The sequence below is a fragment of the Ambystoma mexicanum genome, chromosome 6p (assembly GCF_040938575.1).
Source record: "Ambystoma mexicanum isolate Mex_15411 chromosome 6p, UKY_AmexF1_1, whole genome shotgun sequence".
NCBI classification, from domain to species: Eukaryota; Metazoa; Chordata; class Amphibia; order Caudata; family Ambystomatidae; genus Ambystoma; species Ambystoma mexicanum.
Window position 1 is genome coordinate 152,669,276 of NC_090935.1, and position 12,233 is coordinate 152,681,508.

The window sequence follows — 12,233 nt, forward strand, 5'->3', positions numbered from 1 at the left end:
ACATTTTGGATTTGATGCTGGGCTGATCAGCAAAAGAATCCATCCAAAATCAAGATGGTCCTTTGATTAATTAAGGAATAACGCAGATGGCTCCTTAAATGACAAATTCCTGTCGGCCATGGGTTTTCCTTTGAGCAAGAGGGTCATTGTAATAAGGCAAGATCAGTACCATATACAAGTAAATACAGCGTTTACCTTAATAAGACTTAGTGAACTTTATAGGGGCACTGTGTAAGGGTCTGATAATGAAATTAAACTAAGTATACATATGATGTTGTGTGTTATTGAATGTATTTCATTTTGTGAAAGTCCATAAAATATATACATGGCTGTTTGTGGTTCTGAAGTGTGTGTGTACAGGGATTAGCGTGGCCTTGAATAAGAGAGGACAAGACTAACTGAGGCTTGACCAGGATAATATATGTGCAATAAATCTCCCTTTGCTTCTTTAGGAAGAGGAAGACACTCTGTGCTTTGAAGAGTTATCCCCAGAACTGGCACGGGGTAAATTCGACAGAGGAGCAAGCACCACTTTCGGTGAAGGTGGGCACTGCCCAAAACAGCTGTCTGGCCTCTCGCTCCCCATCGCTGAAGCACGGAGAGATCCTCATCGAGTGGAAGGATGGGACAGTCACTCCTCTTTTTGATAACTTCAGTTACCAAACAGACTAACCCCTGAAAGCCCAATTCAGGCCTCAATGAAGAACATTCCATATTTAGTTAAAGTTTACAGATTTCTAGATACATGTTTTGTGAGTTTCCTAATACTGTGACATTTGGTCTAGTTTGCTAATCAGATCTTTCCTGCTTGGATAGTTGACGCTAGAGGAGGAAAAGACGACCAATGTTCTGGTTCACTTTGCGGTCGCACAAGGACAGCACTGTCTCCTTATGGTTTCTAAGGCCTAGTTTACTCCCAACTTCAGGCAATGGTGCTCTGGCTCTAGAGTAGACTGCTGTGTTCACCCGTGCTTCATGGAGAGCTGCTTCCCCGGAATATTTTGAATTCGCCGATTGATGGGATTATTTTTTTTTTGTCTTCAATTTCTTGAAACTTTGGCTCTGAAATGAAAATATGATGTCGATTACAGTACAAATCAATTTCCAATATGTTTAAATGACTTGTCTCAAAGCTACAATACCATCTTTCAAGCGATGTATGTGTACAGCAATAGATGTGTAATCCAACGCCCTATTATGCAAGGGGCTCTACTGGTCTGCACCAGTCAGTGCCTTAATAGTAGCATTCCAGGTGATGCAATGGAAACGAACATTCTGCAGAACAAAGCTTTGCAGGAGGTAGACGTCTGCTAAACGGAGCATTCTGTTACCTGATATATTTTGGTGTCCTGCACCCAGGATTCACTAAGATAACAAAAGCCTTTGCCGATATATTTTAGCATATGGAATATTGCTATTAAGCAAGTCTATGCTAAAAGGACGCGCATACTCGTCCTTGGCACTTAAGGGGTTAAGTACAGAAGGATAAAAGTAAACACGCCTTTAATCCCCCAACTCCATGACACATGGGTGAGCACCTGTTATGACAAAGTCACGCGCATGCAGGCCGCCTCTAAGTTGCCTCAGTCCTGCCACAATCTCTTGAAGCTGTCCCAGGTTGCATTTATAAATACATTTTTAAAGATGCTGCTTTTTTCACTGGGGTCTCAGACTCGTGACCCGGAATATCTTCCTATAATAGAAGCTCAATCACGTCTGTGTACATTTAGCAGCAGTTATTTCATGGTAACATTTTTTTAGCCTTTGGCGAAACCTCAGACAGAAAATATTTCTGCGTTCAGCGTGTATTAAACACAAACTGCACTCATTTCCGAATTTGCAGAGAAATGAAGTGGCAATGGTGACGCATGGATCATCAGTGTGCTCCCCTCCATGATTCTTACCTTTGCAGATTTCTTGGCAATGGTGACGGCACGGATTCAGCAGTGTGCATCCCATCATGATTCTTAGCTTCGCACATTGCTTGTCGATGGTGACCTCATCAGTGTGCATCCCTCCATAATTCTGACCTTCGCTGATTGCTTGCCAATGGAGACGACACTGATTCATCAGTGTGCATCCCCTCCATGATTCTTAGCTTTGCAGATTTCTTGGCAATGGTGACGGCCCTGATTCATCAGTGTGCTCACCTCCATGATTCTTATCTTTTCTTGATTTCTTGGCAATGGTGACGGCCCTGATTCATCAGTGTGCTCCCCTCCATGATTCTTACCTTCGCTGATTGCTTGCCAATGGAGACGACACTGATTCATCAGTGTGCATCCCCTCCATGATTCTTACCTTTGCTGATTTCTTGGCAATGGTGACGGCCCAAATTCATCAGTGTGCTCCCCTCCATGATTCTTACCTTTGCAGATTTCTTGGCAATGGTGACGGCCCAGATTAATCAGTGTGAACCCCTCCATGATCCTTACCTTTGCAGATTTCTTGGCAATGGTGACGGCCCCGATTCATCAGTGTGCTCCCCTCCCTGATTCTTACCTTTGCTGATTTCTTGGCAATGGTGACGCCTTGATTCATCAGTGTGCTCCCCTCCATGATTCTTACCTTTGCAGATTTCTTGGCAATGGTGACGGCCCAGATTAATCAGTGTGAAACCCTCCATGATCCTTACCTTTGCAGATTTCTTGGCAATGGTGACGGCCCTGATTCATCAGTGTGCTCCCCTCCATGATTCTTACCTTTGCAGATTTCTTGGCAATGGTGACGGCCCAGATTAATCAGTGTGAACCCCTCCATGATCCTTACCTTTGCAGATTTCTGGGCAATGGTGACGGCCCTGATTCATCAGTGTGCTGCCCTCCATGATTCTTACCTTTGCAGATTTCTTGGCAATGGTGACGGCACGGATTCAGCAGTGTGCATCCCATCATGATTCTTAGCTTCGCACATTGCTTGTCAATGGTGACCTCATCAGTGTGCATCCCTCCATAATTCTGACCTTCCCTGATTGCTTGCCAATGGAGACAACACTGATTCATCAGTGTGCATCCCCTCCATGATTCTTACCTTTGCAGATTTCTTGGCAATGGTGACGGCATGGATTCATCAGTGTGCTCCCCTCCATGATTCTTACCTTTGCAGATTTCTTGGCAATGGTGACGGCCCAGATTAATCAGTGTGAACCCCTCCATGATCCTTACCTTTGCAGATTTCTTGGCAATGGTGACGGCCCTGATTCATCAGTGTGCTCCCCTTCATGATTCTTACCTTTGCAGATTTCTTGGCAATGGTGACGGCCCTGATTCATCAGTGTGCTCCCCTCCATGATTCTTACCTTTGCAGATTTCTTGGCAATGGTGACGGCACGGATTCAGCAGTGTGCATCCCATCATGATTCTTAGCTTCGGACATTGCTTGTCAATGGTGACCTCATCAGTATGCATCCCTCCATAATTCTGACCTTCGCTGATTGCTTGCCAATGGAGACGACACTGATTCATCAGTGTGCATCCCCTCCATGATTTTTACCTTTGCAGATTTCTTGGCAATGGTGACGGCATGGATTCATCAGTGTGCTCCCCTCCATGATTCTTACCTTTGCAGATTTCTTGGCAATGGTGACGGCCCAGATTAATCAGTGTGAACCCCTCCATGATCCTTACCTTTGCAGATTTCTTGGCAATGGTGACGGCCCTGATTCATCAGTGTGCTCCCCTCCATGATTCTTACCTTTGCAGATTTCTTGGCAATGGTGACGGCCCTGATTCATCAGTGTGCTCCCCTCCATGATTCTTACCTTTGCAGATTTCTTGGCAATGGTGACGGCACGGATTCAGCAGTGTGCATCCCATCATGATTCTTAGCTTCGCACATTGCTTGTCAATGGTGACCTCATCAGTGTACATCCCTCCATAATTCTGACCTTCGCTGATTGCTTGCCAATGGAGACAACACTGATTCATCAGTGTGCATCCCCTCCATGATTCTTACCTTTGCAGATTTCTTGGCAATGGTGACGGCATGGATTCATCAGTGTGCTCCCCTCCATGATTCTTACCTTTGCAGATTTCTTGGCAATGGTGACGGCCCAGATTATTCAGTGTGAACCCCTCCATGATCCTTACCTTTGCAGATTTCTTGGCAATGGTGACAGCCCTGATTCATCAGTGTGCTCCCCTCCATGATTCTTACCTTTGCAGATTTCTTGGCAATGGTGACGGCCCTGATTCATCAGTGTGCTCCCCTCCATGATTCTTACCTTTGCAGATTTCTTGGCAATGGTGACGGCACGGATTCAGCAGTGTGCATCCCATCATGATTCTTAGCTTCGCACATTGCTTGTCAATGGTGACCTCATCAGTGTGCATCCCTCCCTAATTCTGACCTTCGCTGATTGCTTGCCAATGGAGACGACACTGATTCATCAGTGTGCATCCCCTCCATGATTTTTACCTTTGCAGATTTCTTGGCAATGGTGACGGCATGGATTCATCAGTGTGCTCCCCTCCATGATTCTTACCTTTGCAGATTTCTTGGCAATGGTGACGGCCCAGATTAATCAGTGCGAACCCCTCCATGATCCTTATTTTGCAGATTTCTTGGCAATGGTGACGGCCCTGATTCATCAGTGTGCTCCCCTCCATGATTCTTACCTTTGCAGATTTCTTGGCAATGGTGACGGCCCTGATTCATCAGTGTGCTCACCTCCATGATTCTTACCTTTTCTTGATTTCTTGGCAATGGTGACGGCCCTGACTCATCAGTGTGCTCCCCTCCATGATTCTTACCTTCGCTGATTGCTTGCCAATGGAGATGACACTGATTCATCAGTGTGCATCCCCTCCATGATTCTTACCTTTGCAGATTTCTTGGCAATGGTGACGGCATGGATTCATCAGTGTGAACCCCTCCATGATCCTTACCTTTGCAGATTTCTTGGCAATGGTGACGGCCCCGATTCATCAGTGTGCTCCCCTCCATGATTCTTACCTTTGCTGATTTCTTGGCAATGGTGACGGCCCTGATTCATCAGTGTGCTCCCCTCCATGATTCTTACCTTTGCAGATTTCTTGGCAATGGTGACGGCCCAGATTAATCAGTGTGAACCCCTCCATGATCCTTACCTTTGCAGATTTCTTGGCAATGGTGACGGCCCCGATTCATCAGTGTGCTCCCCTCCATGATTCTTACCTTTGCTGATTTCTTGGCAATGGTGACGGCCCTGATTCATCAGTGTGCTCCCCTCCATGATTCTTACCTTTGCAGATTTCTTGGCAATGGTGACGGCCCAGATTAATCAGTGTGAACCCCTCCATGATCCTTACCTTTGCAGATTTCTTGGCAATGGTGACGGCCCTGATTCATCAGTGTGCTCCCCTCCATGATTCTTACCTTTGCAGATTTCTTGGCAATGGTGACGGCCCAGATTAATCAGTGTGAACCCCTCCATGATCCTTACCTTTGCAGATTTCTTGGCAATGGTGACAGCCCTGATTCATCAGTGTGCTCCCCTCCATGATTCTTACCTTTGCAGATTTCTTGGAAATGGTGATGGCACGGATTCAGCAGTGTGCATCCCATCATGATTCTTAGCTTCGCACATTGCTTGTCAATGGTGACCTCATCAGTGTGCATCCCTCCATAATTCTGACCTTCGCTGATTGCTTGCCAATGGAGACGACACTGATTCATCAGTGTGCATCCCCTCCATGATTCTTACCTTTGCAGATTTCTTGGCAATGGTGACGGCATGGATTCATCAGTGTGCTCCCCTCCATTATTCTTACCTTTGCAGATTTCTTGGCAATGGTGACGGCCCAGATTAATCAGTGTGAACCCCTCCATGATCCTTACCTTTGCAGATTTCTTGGCAATGGTGACGGCCCTGAATCATCAGTGTGCTCCCCTCCATGATTCTTACCTTTGCAGATTTCTTGGCAATGGTGATGGCACGGATTCAGCAGTGTGCATCCCATCATGATTCTTAGCTTCGCACATTGCTTGTCAATGGTGTCCTCATCAGTGTGCATCCCTCCATAATTCTGACCTTCGCTGATTGCTTGCCAATGGAGACGACACTGATTCATCAGTGTGCATCCCCTCCATGATTCTTACCTTTGCAGATTTCTTGGCAATGGTGACGGCCCTGATTCATCAGTGTGCTCCCCTCCATGATTCTTACCTTTGCAGATTTCTTGGCAATGGTGACGGCCCAGATTAATCAGTGTGAACCCCTCCATGATCCTTACCTTTGCAGATTTCTTGGCAATGGTGACAGCCCTGATTCATCAGTGTGCTCCCCTCCATGATTCTTACCTTTGCAGATTTCTTGGAAATGGTGATGGCACGGATTCAGCAGTGTGCATCCCATCATGATTCTTAGCTTCGCACATTGCTTGTCAATGGTGACCTCATCAGTGTGCATCCCTCCATAATTCTGACCTTCGCTGATTGCTTGCCAATGGAGACGACACTGATTCATCAGTGTGCATCCCCTCCATGATTCTTACCTTTGCAGATTTCTTGGCAATGGTGACGGCATGGATTCATCAGTGTGCTCCCCTCCATTATTCTTACCTTTGCAGATTTCTTGGCAATGGTGACGGCCCAGATTAATCAGTGTGAACCCCTCCATGATCCTTACCTTTGCAGATTTCTTGGCAATGGTGACGGCCCTGATTCATCAGTGTGCTCCCCTCCATGATTCTTACCTTTGCAGATTTCTTGGCAATGGTGATGGCACGGATTCAGCAGTGTGCATCCCATCATGATTCTTAGCTTCGCACATTGCTTGTCAATGGTGTCCTCATCAGTGTGCATCCCTCCATAATTCTGACCTTCGCTGATTGCTTGCCAATGGAGACGACACTGATTCATCAGTGTGCATCCCCTCCATGATTCTTACCTTTGCAGATTTCTTGGCAATGGTGACGGCATGGATTCATCAGTGTGCTCCCCTCCCTGATTCTTACCTTTGCAGATTTCTTGGCAATGGTGACGGCCCAGATTAATCAGTGCGAACCCCTCCATGATCCTTATTTTGCAGATTTCTTGGCAATGGTGACAGCCCTGATTCATCAGTGTGCTCCCCTCCATGATTCTTACCTTTGCAGATTTCTTGGCAATGGTGACGGCCCTGATTCATCAGTGTGCATCCCCTCCATGATTCTTGGCTTCGCTGATTGCTTGGCAATGGTGACGACACTGATTCCTCGGTGTACAGCCCCTCCATGATTCTTAGCTTTGCACATTGCTTGTCAATGGTGACGACACTGATTGCTTCGCAATGGCACTGATGCATCAGTGTGAACCCCTCGATGATTCTTGTCTTTGCAGATTGCTTTGCAATAGTGACAGCACTGATTCATCAGTGTACTCCCCTCTATGATTCGTATCTTTGCAGATTGCTTGGCAATGGTGATGGCACTGATTAATCAGTGTGCACCCCCTCCATGATTCTTAGCTTCACACATTGCTTGTCAATGGCGACGGCACTGTTTCATCAGTGTACATACCAACAGGATTCTTAGCTTCGCACATTGCTTGTCAATGGTGACGGCACTGATTCATCAGTGTGCATCCCATCATGATTCTTAGCTTTGCACATTGCTTGTCAATGGTGACGGCACTGATTCATCAGTGTGCATCCCATCATGATTCTTAGCTTCGCGCATTGCTTGTCAATGGTGACGGCACTGATTCATCAGTGTGCATCCCCGCCATGATTCTGACCTTCGCCAATTGCTTGGCAATGGTGACGACACTGATTCATCAGTATGAATCGCTCCTATGATTCCGACCTTTGCTCTACACCTTGGGGTTTGCAGGAGTCATTTATTGGCTCTTGGACATGACAAGTCCTGGAAGAGGTCATCATATGTATATAATGGTTAACTGGAATTACGAAAACTCAGGACGTTCAGAGTGCATTTTCGTGTTCCCTCAACCCATTATGCAGTTTAGAAATAATTAAGATTAGTTGTAGAGTAGGCAATTGTTTAAAGTTGTGCAGTCAGTAGATTCCAACACTCCCCTCTCCCAAAGTGGGTCGGCGGACAGCGGTCAAAACATTTAGGCGTTGTGACCTAGTACCATTTTTATTTTTTGTATAAGGAAGAAATCTTTCACAGATCGTCCGCGCACTGGTGCAGCGTAACTCTGTCCCTTTTCTTGCAGTGCTGTACTGGGCACTACCAAGAAACCGTTGCAGAAGGTCAGTCTTCAAGTCCTACAATACACTTTTCTGTATAGAGAAGTTGTTCATAAAAGTAAATGTAATCATGTTTCTAGATTTCATTGTATTATAAGTTATGAATCTGCAAACCCGACAATCATATACTATTGTTCCAAACATGGGTCTTTAGTGATATGCTTTTATATGCATACGAATTGAACTTAGTCTCTCCGGTATTGTGCTTGAATGGTTCACCTCTCATCTTTCAGAGTCTCTTGGGCGGCTGCACCGTCCTCTTCAATGTGGTGTCCCCCAGGGCTCTGTAATAGGTCCTCTTCTCTTCTCCCTGTATACTATTCCACTCTCCCAACTCATATCTTCCTTTAATCTTTGCACTCACCTCTATACTCATGATTCCCAACTATTCTTCTCTTTCTTTCTTTATGCCAACTTCTCTGCCATCCAACAATGGATGCACACCCACTTTCTTCCATTAAGTCCTTCTAAACTGTACTTCTTTTCTTTCCTGCCTCAGCCCTCTCATCCTCTACCTACCCTTCTGGTGTTACATGTCCACCTTCTTTCCCCCCCCTTTCTCTTCCACGGCAAGAAATCTTGAGGTCACCTTTCATTCATCTCTCCCTTTTTTATACCCGCATTCTCACTACTACTCGCAAATGCTGCTATCATCTTTACACCATGTCCCCATCTCAGCTACTGTACCTCTGTACTGGTTGGCCATTCTGCCACCCATATTACCCCTCTCCGCTCTCGCTTCAACTATGATTATTCGTCCTGTTTTCCCTCTATCCACTCATGCCTCCATTACCCCTCATCCATGCTCTGCTTCTGTCTTCTCATTTCACAACCCGCTTCTATTTCACTTCCTCTGCACGGTCTATAAATGCCTGCACGGTCTGGCTCGTTATCTTGCTTCTCTTATCTCTCTCTAATCCCCACTCCTGCTCTCCGTTCAGAGCATCTTCATCCCCTTTCTGTTCCCAAGCCCCCACGTGCCCCATCTCGCTTCTGCTGGGTCTCCTTATTGCACCCAAACTCCTGAGCCCTCCCCATATCTGCTCTGCCACCTCTTTCACGCTCTCTTAAAAACCATGTAATAGCATCACTACCCAATGCTTGATCCTTGTTCTGCCTCATGAGACTGTCCCATCTCAATGGCGATGGATCTCTGTGAAAATATTGAATCCATTGCTGCGAAGCGGAAAATACAGATTTTTTTTCTTTTACCCCATTTCACTAATTGACCAAATATATATATATATATAAAAAAACACACGTGTTGAGGAAGGTTGTAGCACTTCAAAAAAAAAACAACAACATGTAACACAATAATCCCTGCACACACGAACAAACCGCTTTCTCAAAAAAGCATTTTATTTCATTACAAAAAATCTCGTGCAACCAACACTGCCTAATGGCTTAAAAAGGGTAGGCATCTCTCCCACGCCTCCCTTGCTGACATACAGGTTGTAAAAACACTCACCCCACCAGGGTGAAAACCGGCACGCGTTCCGCTTGTATTCCAAGCTTCCTCAGGCTTTTTTTCTTCCCATATACGTGAAAACACCTTCATTTATAAAAACAGGAAGCGGACCGGCATTGGTATTAGGTTCCTCCCCTTACCTTTCGTTTTTCCGATCACGTGATCGCAAAGGGCTGTTCACGCTAGCGCGCAAAGCCGTGGCCGTCTATGAATGAATTCAAGATACCCAAGATCGAAGTTAATACTATCCCCTTCGCTGCTCAATTCAGTGTTGGAGAATTAAAGAGGCGCAGGGGAGAAGCTGCCTACCAAATGCCAGATCCTGCAACCTGACACTGTGTTTGAATTAATAATGTGTTTATATGCGCAAAATTCATTGCATGGTTCAGTTTCATCCTACATGATGAAACGACCAACCATATCACTCTATGGCTCGGAGTGTTTTTAAAAACATATATATGCTGGAGGAGACCCCACAGCGCCCCCAACTCATCTCATTTATTATTAACTGAAACCACCCCCCTCCCATATATATATGTGCCAGTATATTGCTAGTGGTGATCTGATTGCTCAAACATATTCAGAAATATCAGCCTTTAGGCCTCCCAGTGCTGCCTACCTAGATTTCTTGATTATATAGATCATAATTCTATAGTTATATGGTGCTCATATTCTGTGTGTTATTAATGTGTTCAACTTGAATTCCTGAGTGTTATGCTTGGCATTATGTTGGGGTGTGGGGAGGGTTAAGCCGGGGATGGCTAGGCGCCCCATCTGAAAGGTGTGTTATTTAGTTGGAAGCCATGTCTTCAATTGTGCATTAATGGGTGGCAACGTACTGTTCATATAGATGGCGCAAGATACACATGATTGCCAATGTGGCACTTGGAAGGTCACAGTCAATGTTCTAGCAAAGTTTGCTATTTGGTATATTAACCTGATTAATAAACCATATCTGCTCAATATATGCATGATTCCCCTTGTTGATAAGGTGGTCGGTAGTTGTGTTTGTGTGGTTGTTTTTTCTATTCCTTTCTACAAATGTGAGATATGATATTCACACTCTTTTAGTCAATTATTGCTAAACAGCCGGTGTTCCCAAAATTCCAAATTCTCAGTACAATTATTCTTTCTATTATAGCTCAAACATTCTCCAGATGCAGAATTTTCAGTCCGTAACTTTGGTGGAAAGCTTTCAACGTGTGCTTGCCCTTCTCTAGCGTAGATGCTAACATGTAAAAAAAAAAAAAAAAAAAGTGCATCTGTTCCACTCTATATCCCATTGTTAGGAGTATTTCCATTTTGGCAATCCACAAACAGACCTCAGCTTTTCAAGACTGTAATTCCAGATTCAATAACCTCTGTCATTTCCCCATAGTATACGTTTGTCTTTTGCATGTGTAGTGTTTGCATGCATCAGTCCACAGAAAACATCCATATAGAAAGGCATTTCGGACACGTCTTGTCTCGCGGGAACAAGTCAAGCTTGCGGCAGGAATGGAACTGACCCCACTGAGCAGTCTTGTTTTCTATTGGAGGGGGGCTGATCCTAGTGTGGCACTGAGGTGCTGAGAAGAGGTTGAAAGGTAGCCCAGTAGCCAATTTACAGGGGTACCCCTAAAATACAGGTACCCCTAATCACACTCACACCAGAGTAAATGCACCCCACTAGGGAATTAAGGCCACAAATCTTCATCCTGCAAGGATAACAAACTTTAATCTGTACAAAGATGAGGATGGGGGAGGGGCAGAGGACTCTGCCTAACACCCCTCCTCCCCCAACCAACATTGTTTTTCTTACGTGGCTGGCTCCTGCAGACTGATAGCAAGCAGGCACCTTATATACTGTTTGACTTGGTCACTGGATACCCGCATGGCTCATCCAAAACTGTCCTTGCCTTTCAAGGGATTCTGCAAAGTCTTCCTTTCTTCATTATCAGCAATTTCTGGCAGCCATGCTACTTCACATATTAATACCTTACATAGACACACCCTGCCGATTTTTAAAAACCTTGAGGCCTAGCCCCCAAGAAAAACTAAAAATGTTTTTCACTAATTTTCATTCAAACTCCACTCATCTTACTCATATTTTATGTGGTCCTACAATCTCTTTTAAACCTGATTTCATAATTCTGTATGTCGTGCATTGAACCTGTACACTCCTATTCTTAGTATACATGGGCTTTTGATGGACAGGAAACAGCTACTCAGTCCCTTTGTGTGCTCTGCCAGAGCTAGCTTCGGTGACGCAATGCCTGTAGTCTATTTTTAGTACAGGCTGCATTCACTGTGGTTTGAGATTTTTAAAACCACATAAAATAACAGAATAACCTTTACAAGTGTATTCAACTAAATAGTTATTTGCACCTTATATTTAAATGCTAACAATTTTCATTTAGTCCCTGGCCACGCCTGTGTGTGATTATTTTTGCATGGAAAATCTTTCCCAGTGCTATAGTGCTTTAGAAACAGTCAACAGAAGTCTTGCCTAATTGTAAAGCAGTTGGGAATGAAGAAAGGCAGCTAGCTCCTTCCCAACAAGGTGCCCAATGTAATCATCTCAAGCCGGTGCTCACTGCCTGCCCACTCCAC

At 45.0% G+C, this 12,233-nt stretch overlaps 1 protein-coding gene across 2 annotated transcripts in view; it reads left to right on the forward strand.

Moving 5' to 3' along the window:
- The window catches only part of LOC138511292 (uncharacterized), a 250,243-nt gene extending 239,628 nt beyond the window's left edge, over positions 1-10,615 (forward strand). For both annotated transcript variants that reach the window (XM_069626839.1, XM_069626838.1), the window contains exon 5: positions 453-10,615. In XM_069626839.1, coding sequence (XP_069482940.1) covers positions 453-672 — 220 coding nt within the window. In that variant the 3' untranslated portion in view covers positions 673-10,615. The remainder of the gene's footprint in view (positions 1-452) is intronic.
- Positions 10,616-12,233: the final 1,618 nt, after the last annotated feature.